Source organism: Plectropomus leopardus, chromosome 20, assembly GCF_008729295.1.
Source record: "Plectropomus leopardus isolate mb chromosome 20, YSFRI_Pleo_2.0, whole genome shotgun sequence".
In the NCBI taxonomy this organism is placed as follows: Eukaryota; Metazoa; Chordata; class Actinopteri; order Perciformes; family Serranidae; genus Plectropomus; species Plectropomus leopardus.
This window is the reverse complement of record NC_056482.1, coordinates 78,480-90,944: the sequence shown is the minus strand read 5'-3', so window position 1 is coordinate 90,944 and position 12,465 is coordinate 78,480. Positions and strand designations below refer to the sequence as shown.

Below are 12,465 nucleotides of genomic sequence, written 5' to 3'. Positions count from 1 at the left end.
CAGAAAACATGCACAGATGCAGACAAAAACAGAATACAAGTAGGAGGCTCAGTCCATCTCTGAATCTTGAGCATAAATTAGCCTTGAGGAGTTTCAGCTCCTACTTTGAAGGTGAGTGGAGAAAGAAAAAGTGTAAAGACCAGCCCCTTTCTGCTTGTGGCTGTCACACTGACACTGATTAATGTCACAAGCGCTGGTCTATTGATGAAGTTGAATACAACAAGCGTTGCTGGAGTTTTGTCCTCTAGGGTTGACTGACTAAGGTCACGTGCAATAGTGCAGCTTGACAGACATTAGGATGCAGTGCGTACCTGGAGCCTCTTCATGGTCTGGGAGTCCTGGTCAGCCTTAACCTTGCAGGCCACCAGCAGCTGAGCAGTAGAGGCTGCCACCTGCTTGGCTGAAGAGATGAGCTTCTCCTCGCTGGCATGTCCCTGCACCGCAGAGTTGGCGGCCTCACACAGGTTGTTGGTGGCTGCTGCAACCATTCGAGCCTGAGGAGTCAGGGCATCAACAGTAACATGCTTTACTTGTAACTTTGAGTAACACTTTCTATGAAGACAACATCTGAAATGCATTATGTGCACATTCATAGTGAACTGTAATGCATTCATAATGCTTTATGACTACACTCATAAACACACATCATTCTTACTAATGCACTATATCAACAGTTATGGATGCCCTTGACCAGTTAAAAACTGGAGGTTGACTGATGGGGCTTATAATGCATTATAAATACCTATACTCACCTATACACACAAACAACACAACACCAACATCAACTGTAGCAAGGACTCATAGTGCGATATAATAGCCCATTCAGTATCACAAGTTATCATTGCATATATTAAGATAAGTGAGATACATATTGATGCATTAATAATCATGCACACTTCATCATAATGTTTCATTGTTGGTGTTACGTAAAGTGTAACACCATTTCATGCATTTCTAAGATCTATGCAGCATCATAAGTAACCTGTCTGAAGTAAGAGAGTTTTTAGTCAAAGCATCAGCTCTTGCAAAGTTTGGGATCTTGCAGGGTCACTACTTGCAAGATTGTTCGCTTCAAAAAGGAAAAAAACAGAACTGAAACTGTTGCAGCCTTTGAAATCCTCAGGGAGTATGCTATATGCTATATGGCAAGCCCTAACCACTGCCCCCATCCCAAACAGGCTATCTACAAGCTAAGTTAGCCATTGGGGCATTTGCCCTTAGTGTTTATAGAAAGTGTTACCTAATTTTGAAATGTTCTTAAATAAATCTTGAAGGAAAAGACTTACAGCTGAAATGAGTCCCTGAGACCACTGTCCATCATCCACGGCATTGGCTGGGATCGCTCCCACCTGAAATGACAGAAGAACTGGCTCAGAATCATCAGTCTATAACCTGTGTAGCCAAAGCATTCATGGATATCAAAAATATGGTGAGTGTGGAAACAGGATGCTGGTTTTGGGAAGAAAAGGAGAAAAAAATCTCATGTAGGTGATGGAGTCTTCTGTTTCGCTCAAGCAGAACAAATGAAAGTACAAAGTAAAGAAGGCTGACGGAAGCAAAATTTGATTTCTTGAAACAGTGATTATGTAACATCTGAAAATAAATTGTACTGTATTAAAACTGTGCTCATTTAATAAAAGAAATAATTATGGGGAAAACAGGAATGGGACAGCACTGATGAGGACAAATAATTAAGGTCTTAAATCAAGGGAATAAAGGCAACACACTTTTTGCAATAAAATTAGTTGCATTAAAGAATAACTAAATTATATATATATATATATATTATATATATATATATATATATATTGTATGGTATCACAGTGGTTCCAAACTGTGCAAAAGTGGGTCACAGGTCCAAACTGAACGGACCGCAAGTGACCTCTGAACATGTCAAGTTTGTAAAGAGTTTGTATTTTATAGTCCAATGAATTTCTGGCACAAAGCTTTTATTTTGAAGTGTCATTTGTTTTGTGTCTGTGGTGCTGTGTTATTTAGCTGAAGTTATGCTTGCTTTCTGTGCATTGTAGCACACACTGGGATGCAATTGGGTGGCAAAATGTAATGTTTAAATGCAGCTCAGGCACTGATCATAAGCACTGATATTTTTATGACCAAATACAAACTTAAGATGATGTTTGTGATTGTGTAACAACGTTAAAAAACTGCTTAAGCAACATTTAACAGCAACTTGACAGTATTGTAGCTTGTCATGCTAGTTTGTTGTTATTGGTAGTTTGAACGCAACATAACACTTTATGATAATATTGAGGTTTTTTGGACAATTTTTAAAAAAACACATGTTGCAACTTATTTCCTTTGGGCTTGTTCCTCTGTGTGATGCATATGGTGCCCAAACATTTTCATGTGGATGACAACAATGGTGTTTCAAAATGAGCAGTTTTTTGGCGCAGAGAAATAGGTGTGATCATATAACCTTGTTTGTGGGGGCAAATGATGGAGAGAGACATACCTTCCCTTGAGCCACCAGCTCCCTCTGAGCTGCTGAGGCAGCTTTGACCAGAGCGCTGGTGGCAGCTGCGATGGACTTGGCAGCCTCCAAAATCTGCTCCTCAAAGTTCAAGCTCTCATCTGCCTCCTGTTAACAAGACAGGGAACCCAACAGTCAATAAACACGCTGTTATAGGGCCGGGATGATCCGAGGAAGATTCATTCACACAATCAGGTCTCATCCTTAAAAAGTGAACAGGGCTGGAGGACAGCAGGAAAAGCTACTCTGACATGGAGGACCTTTGGAATGCCAACAGGGTGAGGTCTGTGGGACAGCCATCACCGGTGGTGTGAGAAGCTGACAGCCCTGGAGACATGCAGCAGTGTGTGTGTGTGTGTGTGTGTGTGTGTGTGTGTGTGTGTGTGTGTGTGTGTGTGTGTGTGTGTGTGTGTGTGTGTGTGTGTGACCCTGTGCTGAGGTTAACAGGCTCAGTGTGAGTGCGGCTGCTCGGTATAAAGCCCTCTGACCTTGGGTTTGGTCCTGGGCCTCAGCTGCTCCAGTTTCTTGGCAGCTGCTTCAATTGCTGCCGCTGCTCCTAACAGCTCGTTCTCTGCGATGACGGTGGGATCCTCGGGGTCCACCCACTCTGTGCCTGCAAGACGCACACACGCACACACACACACACACGCACACGCACACGCACACACACACACACACACACACACACACCACATTTTACACTCTGCAACAGGACTTCTATCAGCTGAAGATGGTATCATGGTGATGATATTAAAGCTTTCAGTATCTTTTAGAAATGATTTCAATAGTCTGCTACTCATACACATATACAGTTGAATATGGCAAACAAACAAACCAACAAACAAATAAATTAATAAATAAGCCCTGGGACCACTTTATATCACAGCTTCTATATTTTTATTATATATTTTTATATATATTTTTGTTCTGTAATTCTTTTTTTTTTTGGTCTTCTTTTTAGTATAAAGCAATTTGAGTCACATTCAGTAAATTAATTGTGCAAAAATACTACTACAATATCAATTTAAATATATAGTGTGTACTAGTGAGTGAGTCAGTCAGGTTTCAATAACAACTATATGTTTTGGATGCCGTTTTACATTAATTAAATACCAAGAATCACTGAGCTTTGAGGCTAATGAACCTCTTCACAAACACTCCCTCTCCTTCTATTTTTTTCAAGCAACAAACTTTTTTAACTGAATGTTTTGTAAGTAAAGTTTTTGCAAGTAATACACAGTATGAAGTGTATTTAGGATGGAAATGAACTTCATCCATAGATGACTTGCCAAAAGGCCAAAAACATAACTTGGCTGTGTGTTAATGTGTGCTCTGCATGAGTGTCTTAACTCTGCTAAACAATAATGGGCAGAAAAAGATGCCCCTGTCTCATTTTATAGTTCAAAGCGATGGTGAAACTTTTTTTAGGAGTTTCAAAGTTAAACTTTTATTGATATCATATTGATATTACCTAGGCACTATATAATAGTTTGCAAGTGTGCAAAGTTTCATCAAAAAGGCAATAATAATAATAATAATAATAATAATAATAATAATAATAATAATAATAAAAATAATAATAACACCGCAAGCAGTTTTGTCCAGCTGTGCCCTAGCATTATTACTAGTGGTGCAGGATTAAGATTTAAGATTTACTACAGTGCTGAGTAAGGTTTGTGCAAGTGGTGCTGGTGGAGCAGAAGTTGTTACTTGACTGCTGTGCTGTTTCTGTTTCATTTATTTCAAATGTATCAAAAAGTGGAAAACTAGAATGTGATAGTGTTATGTAGGTGATACTATGACTGTTTTGTAAAGTATAAATATATCAGTATAGTATGTCTTGTAAAAAAAAAATCATCCATGAAGTCATAGCATAATGTCTTTTACAAGTCATGGTGAGTGCACTTTTCCTTTGTGGCCCTCCATCACATGCTGGCTCCCTAAAATGGCACTCAGTCATGAAATCTTGAAGGAGTAGTGATCTATAGATTTTTGTTTCAAAATGTTGTAAAATGGCCATTTTAGTCCTAAAATGAATGGCCCCCAGACCCTTCCTGCAGAGCTGGGTCACATAAGGTGTCAACTGAAGAACCCCCCCACCTCCAAATGTTAAATAGGTGATTACGGCCCTGAATATTTCTTGTTTATCAACCTAACAAATAAGGTGTGCAAATTTAGTAAGAACATATTTTAATGAATCTGATAAATTTTATATTTTTGGTTGTTTAATCTTATTTTCGGGTTGAAGCAACAGGCTGTCATCCATCCGGTGGTGAATCTCAACATTTTGCAGGCGATTACAGGAGCTCAATCCTGCACATCAATCACAGCTCATCTCGGAGCCATTATGGTCGCCCCATGTGCGTCATCAGTCTAATGAAGTCTTGAACCTACAGCCATGCTTCTCAGATTCAGTGTCAGCTAATGTCGCTCAAAGTTGAGCAGAGGAACATTAATCTAAGATAGAAAGCTCTGAGGATGACTTTCCCTCCATCTGACAGACGATGCATTCATGGAAAGGCCTTGGGTTCAATGTAATTTGTACTTGACTCCTGAGAGGGGGATCCCAGAGTAGAGCTGTGTGAAACTGTAGAACTCTTTGGAGACTATGCACTAATCCTACTTCAAATTACTGTCAGGGCTCATTTGCATGAAGCGCTCTAAATAAGACCTGATGCTGGGCTATTTCTGACATGTCTTGTGTATGTCTGAGGTAGTGAGCACTGCTGACAGCCTTTGATACTTCCACTGGGGGCAAGGAGTCAGATACCAAGTGGTTTAAAAACGAGCTGCTCTCATTTCTTATTTGATATTGTACATTTTTACATGTCAATAACACATATATGAAACTTGCAACTGTCCATTAGTATGATTGAAGTTCACTCATGGTGAAAAATGTCTTGGAAAATTTGGTTATCCAGCTACATCCATTCTGACAGACCAATGAGAGCACTGACTGAGGCAGTATGTTTACATGATGTTAGAAAATGTGGAATTATTGTGTTAGTCCAACGACAAGTGGACTTTTAAAATACATGTAAACAAGTTAGTCCAACTGAAATCTGATTGAATCGAATTTCTCCAAATCAGACAAACACACCAAGATCATTCCATTGGAAGTCCAACTCTTCCATCATGTAGACACCTCAGTCGGACTTTAACTGGACTAGACTTTCTGCGTGTGCTTCTAGTTGCCTAGTTTTCTAGTTTTGGCTTAGGTGAGGGACATACAATACAACTCCAAAAAGGTGGTATTATTTTAGACATAAACGTCAAACTTGAGCCATGCCTCCTCTGATAAATAAAGTACAGTCCCACAACACCAGCATGGGTGCTAAGCGATGTCCTGCTGCGGACAGGGCCGCAGCATAAGACATTTAATCCACCTAAAAATCAATATCAGTGTAAGTTTTGACTATATCTGAATCTGGTCTCCTCTTCAGCTTTCACAGCAGCTGATGGAGGCAGCAGTATGGCAGCAGCTCCACCGTTCAGTGGAGTAAAATGTTTCTCAGTGGAGACTACTGATAAAACAGCTTCAAATCCCCATCAGTAAGAGCTGTCTTACAGCACAGTAAAGCGCTGAAAATATTTGAAATATAGCGTAGCCTACACTTAAACTGATATTGATAATTTCAGATGTCTTCAAACTAATCAGTGAAAGCAGAGTTTGCTCTGTGTCAGCGCTGTCTGATTGTATGTAAGTGACACAGTGGTTTTCTACCCCAAAGTTATTGTAAAGTAATCATCGTGATTGGGTTAATATCATCGACTGTATAAATAATATAGGTTTATATTAACTAGCTAGAAGAGGACAGATCTCCACCTGCTGAGGTGGAGTCAGACAGACTTCATCATAAAACGATTCTACTAGTGCTTGTAAACTGGGACAAGGACAGTAGTCAAATTAAATGGCTGAAAGGAGCTATAACCGTAGCTGTGCATGTAAACTTACTGAGTTACTATTAAATAAAAACTGAGAGAAAAAAAAGACACTCAGAGATATGTAGATGTGTTCTGCTGTCACTGTGTAGCTGCTGAGGTGAGGATACCTTTCATGGCCTCAGCAGCCTGGATGAGCTCAGTGACGGAGCCTGCCACCCGCTTAGAGTAGTTGGCCAGGTGTTGCTTCAGATCATGAGAGGGCTTCTGGATGATCTGTGGGGGAAAGAAAAAAAACATTTAAAACCTTTAAATCAACCTTTTATAGACATTCACAACCTGCGTATCATGAATTAATCAAGTCCCAGCCTGTGCAGGATTCACTGATGCCAAGATTATAAAGGCGTCCAATATTAGAGCACACTTTCTTATTCTAAACCCTTCAGTTTGGATGCTTCAGATTAGTTGGTGCCAACCTGGGGTCCTGACCCTTACTAGGGGTCGCCAAAGCTTCACAGGGGGTCGTAAGGTCTTCATGGTTTTAAGGGATTAAAGAAAACCTTTTTACAAATATATAGTCAAAATCTCAATATATTTTTTTTAAATTTCTGTGAGGAACTGAGTGAAACTTGTGTTTTTTTCAGTGTTGAATCACTTGCACTTCAGCCCCTCCACAGGTGGAGGTCAGTTCTCACAAGATGAACAAGTTATAGCAAACAATTCAATGCGCCGATTCAAAAGAATGCACTCCAAGAAAATAACGGACCACACAATTAACTTAAATAATTAATAAGACGCACACTGTGCCTTCATTAGAGTCAAACATTCATTGTACAGATTGAAAAGTTTAAATGACCTTCCCCTATACTAAAACAATCTCTCACTGGATAAAAACTTATACAAAAACGGGAAAGGATCAGGGAGAGGAAAACCCAGACTTTGTCTAACAACGAGCCTATTAGGCCTGAATAGTTGTTAAAATATACTGAAAAATAACATAATTCTATAAAATAATAATTTGTCCTTTTTTATTATTCTAAAAATCCTGGAGAAGAGCAGTTTATTTTCATGATACATGTATCAATAATTTCTATGTTTGTGTATATTTGCTAACAATTTGTTTTAATTGAACCCTCTCAATAAAATGCTTTAAATATAACATAATACAGATAGAGAATTTTGTAAAAGTTCCCAAAAAATATCAGGAAACTCACATCTGATGCAAAATTCACAGGAAATAATTCGCTCAAAATTCATCCAAATTGTTTTTTTCCTTTAAACTTCCTGCATTTATTGCATTCACGATTTGGGCATATTGTACAGGTTGCCTCTTGTTCTCTACCATTATTTTGATGCATATAATATGAAATATTATCCATTAACCATAAAATATATCACTTTGTCAGGGGTTACAAGTTTACACCATGATAGAAAAGTGGTACTTTGAGGAAAAAGGTTGAAAACCATCACTTCAGACGATAGCAAAAAGACATTGACATAAGTGTTTGTCTTTTGCATCATAAGAACAGGAAGGAGGATGTAGTGTAGGTCCAAATCAAAGATTACTCTACATCTCTTCAGTCAACCTCTGACAAGGGAGCAGAGCAACAGCATGCTAACACACAGCAAGTTTGGTTTGCATTTTTATTGTGACCTATCTGTGTCTACGCATATCGCAGCATGTACATTAAGTATAAATCATGGACGTCATCCACAACAGGCAAAGTGTATCAACATATTTTTGTACAAAAGCAACAGAAACAGAAAACACTGTGATAATGTAAGCAATAATTTTACATTATTATTTACAGAAAGAAGAGGTAGATAAACTAGGAAAAAAGAATCAATAAATAGTAACTGCTGTAAACAGCTGGTGGTTGTAAAACCCCCTCTTAATGAAAATCATGTTATGTTTTTAATCATGTTATATATCATTTTTAAATAATGTATGGTATGACATTATTTTCGCTCCACATAAAAACTGTTCCATAGCTTCACTCCAAACACTGATACACAAAAATGTTTCCTGGTGGTACAACACTGTTCACTGTTCTCTGTTTACCCTGACAGCATGTGAGAAAATCGTTTTCTTCATGAATTTGACAGAACATGGGGTGAGGAATTAATATAAAAAAGGTCATTTTGCCAGTGAGGTATTCCTTTTAGTGTGTTCTGTTCAGATATGAACTACATGCAGCCTTTAGAAGAAACACTTCATTCTGCCTCTCTTCTGTTTAGCCTTTTTTCGGTATGTGACATACTTTGGCTGAATTCCCTCAAATTCTGTTTGCACAGTCGATCCTTTGAAAGATTTTTGCTCCTTTACCAGTGTCTCCATCATCTGTTTCCTTCCTGCCTGTACTGTGACATCACTGATAAAATGAGGCTTCATGTTATACCTGTATAGATGCTTTGTAACTGCATGATAACATTATTGCCTCACACACCCATATTCATGATGTAGAGTTGTTAAATTGAAAAGTGTTTTTGGAGAAACCAGTGTCACCATGGCTTTATAATGATGGGACTTTGCCAGCAGACTCTTCCAGTATGTCCGAAATATGATACAGAGAGGAAATAACAGTCGACTCATATCAATAATATGCCCACTAATGTTAGTCCCATGTCATAAATGGAATGAAAATAATGTCAGACAAGTTTGCTGTGTTGGTGCTCAGAAGTGCTTGGCTCTCAGTGTGTGTCCTCAGCCTGTCCTAAGTGGACATGCAGTATTCAGGTTGGAGCAGTGTATGACAGGTGCAGAGCATTAACAGGACTCAGGCCATATCCATCTCAAGTTTATTCAGATGTGTTGTCATGAGAGGATAGAGGCGAGGACGTAACTGCACAAGAACGCATGCTGGGGGCCAAACTAATGCCACGGGCAAACACAAACACACACCCACACACACTGCACTCTGATGCACACTTTACCTGAGCTCCACCAGGGAAACACTGTTAGACTGTGGGACACTGGCAAAAATACAAGCAACTCCATGCATCTGCAAAAATTTGTTCAACTGTGATGTTAGGAGGTCTGTGCCGAGTGTCTTTTGATGCTAAAAACCAAACTGTACGGCTGAGCAACATGTTGAGCAGATCAGAGTTAGTCTGGCAGTATAATGTTTCCCATAGAGGTCAAGGACCAGGGAGACTGATTGTGGACAAGCAGGCTGCTTGTTGTTCAGAACCACAGACTCTCATTACGGCTATACTGCCTGTTTCCAGATCTCATTCAACACTTTATACTTTTTCATCACAGTGGATAAAATTAAGATTTTTTTTTTTACACCGTTTGAAACCTGCATCGACATCACTTTTCTTGTGCTGCATTCCGACGCCTTTCACAAGCATTTAAACATAGTCATAATAAACTTGATTATCCCACAAGAGATAATAAACTTCTAATACTTTTTATGAGGACCATGTTTATAATGCCTTATGAGGGCATTCATGGTGAATTACAATGCTTTATGACCACACTCATAATGCTTACTGATGCACTTTATCAAAATCAACATCAACATAAAGCATTATGTGTGACTTAAAATGATATATAAGTTTCAAGTGTTTTATGCATACTACTGACTGATTATAAACTAGAGGCTGACTGATAGGGCTTATAACACATTATAAATACTGACTAAAACCTGTCTGACTTTTGACACATTGTCTCCAGATGTCAGTAGGTGTCAAACTTCTGTCTTCAAAGTGTGGTTTTTAAGCATTCTAGTGCACAGTAGACATTGATAATTTATTATGCAGTATAGATTCTTAGAAATGCATTAAAAATGTGTTGCACTTTACTTAACACCAACAATAAAACACTCTAATGAAGCATGCATTATTATAAATGCATCAATATGTATCTCAATTCACCTCACTTTCAATGAAAACTTATGACACTGCATAGACTGTTATAGCACACTATGAGTCCTTATAACAGATGACTTTTGATGTATATATAGGTGAATATAGGTATTTATTGTGCATTATAAGCCCCAGCATTCAACCTCTAGTTTTAAAACAAGCCAAGAGTATGCATAAGACACTTGACACTTATCATCACTGTCATTACAAGTCACTTTCTAATGTTTTATGACTGTTGATATAGTGCATCAGTAAGCATTCTGTGTATTTATGAGTGTAGTCATAAAGCATTATGAATGCATTAAAATTCACTCTGAATGCCTTAATAATGCATTATAGATGTGATCGTCATAAAAAGTATAACCTATCATTTTTAAGCAGTTATTCTCAGGTCATTTCCCTATTTTCCTTTACTTTGCCATTTGTTTGAGGTTTTTTTAGGCTGTTTTTTTTGTTACTATTTTTCAGCTATCTTTCTTGCATATGTCTTGCTAATATCTAGAACATTTCTGCTTTTGTTGCTCATTGCCTTCTTCCAATGTTTTTGAACGAGGTCAAGCCATTTGTTTAGGTTTGAAATGGTCAAAAGAAAATAATTTTTAATATCTACGAGTATATATTTCAAGTATACACTCTGCTCCTTGCTGATGACATCGGCTGATCAACTGCTCCTCCCTATCCAAAACCACCGCAGTATCTCCACTTACTTGCTGTATGAGGAAAGCCAGCCTACCCCCACCCTTCCTGTCTACCTTCTGAAGAGGAACCCCAGAGAGAATCCTGAACAGCTGCTTCACTGTCTGGTCTAAGAACTGCAAACACTCAGACTGCACGTCCATTCAGTGGAAAGAGATGTCAGCTGAGTCATCATCAGGAACTCTCCCCCCTCCATCCACAAACCTATCACTAAAGTCTGCACAAACAAGGCCTCCAGAATCAAACTGGTACGGCTGCTACTTTTCTACTACTTACTGTGCTCTCAGTTATATTTACACTTAGCTCTAGTATAGTTATCTTGTGTCTTGCAGCATATTCTTATCATGTGGTACAAATCTGGAGTAACCTCCCAGATGATGTTTGACAAACCCAGACTCTGACCAAGGCTAAGCTCAAAACATTCATGTTTTCACACTACCTGCTCTGCCTTGTAATGACTGTAAACTTATTTTAAACTTGATTTTGAATCATTTTAAATGAGCTTTTTATCTTTGCACCTCCTGACTGCACTTTTGCTATTATAATTGTGATTTCTTTTAAACTGTAAATCATTTAGTAATAGATTTAGCCCTTATTTATAGTCTCTCTTTTATTGTAAATCTCTATCCTTTATTACTTTATATATTTTACTGCTCTGTAACATACTTTGAATTGCCCTGTTGAATGACACGTGCTATAAAAATAAAGCTGCCTTGCCTCACACTTCGCTTTTCATATCTTATTTTGTGCGCACTTAATGCATAGTCAGAATGTTTGCTTCACCGCCACTGAAGGCTGCATCATTCGTTCTTCTTGTTGTGCACCGAGGGCAAAAAAAACAAAAACAAAAAACCCTCAATATAATTCTGTTTCTCTGTGTACTGCACTGCATACACAGAAGTCTCTCTTAACTCTTCTGTGGCCACTAAAATTGTGTGACTGTGTCACAAACTCCAGCAAAAGTTATTACATGGACCGCATGTATATTTTTTCTTCTAAAGTTTAGCTATTTGTTTGATGTTTACCCTACGTGCCTACAATGTATAGTTTTTTCCTACTTTTGATAAATGTCAAAAGTTTCATGTGATAGAATACTGCAAGAACACTAGACCAATAAATTTCCATAATTTCAACAGGGAGACAATTAGCTGACAGTATGACTGTCAATTAGACTTGGGCAGTATTACTGTATTCCAGGGAATTTAGAAAGCTGTAAGGTATGTTTTTCAGTAATGTCATAAATACAGGCGCTTTCTATTTAACTCATTGCATGTAGTACACAGCATGCACCACCAGAGCTCAGTCTGTGGTCTCTATTGTTGGAACAGGCAGCTGAACTGAAAGACACAGTGACACCTAGCGGTGGAGGGAGAAGTTATAGGATTGTAAACAGCCAGTGGCCAGCAGGAAGAGAGAGACTATGGGGAATAACAGCATGTCTTTTATATCTAACTTGGTGAATTAAGGATTTGGACCAAACCGGAGCTGGTGACTGTTGGAGCAGTTGACTTACTAACTAGATTACT

The 12,465-nt window shown here is 38.5% G+C and overlaps 1 protein-coding gene across 2 annotated transcripts in view; it reads right to left on the bottom strand.

The window, feature by feature from the left end:
• The window catches only part of tln1 (talin 1), a 101,097-nt gene that overhangs the window by 11,708 nt on the left and 76,924 nt on the right, over positions 1–12,465 (bottom strand). For both annotated transcript variants that reach the window (XM_042509057.1, XM_042509058.1), the window contains 5 exons: positions 6,544–6,649; positions 2,980–3,104; positions 2,474–2,599; positions 1,287–1,349; positions 312–494 (listed from right to left, as the gene is read on the bottom strand). In XM_042509057.1, the coding sequence (XP_042364991.1) occupies positions 312–494; positions 1,287–1,349; positions 2,474–2,599; positions 2,980–3,104; positions 6,544–6,649 (603 nt within the window). The remainder of the gene's footprint in view (positions 1–311; positions 495–1,286; positions 1,350–2,473; positions 2,600–2,979; positions 3,105–6,543; positions 6,650–12,465) is intronic.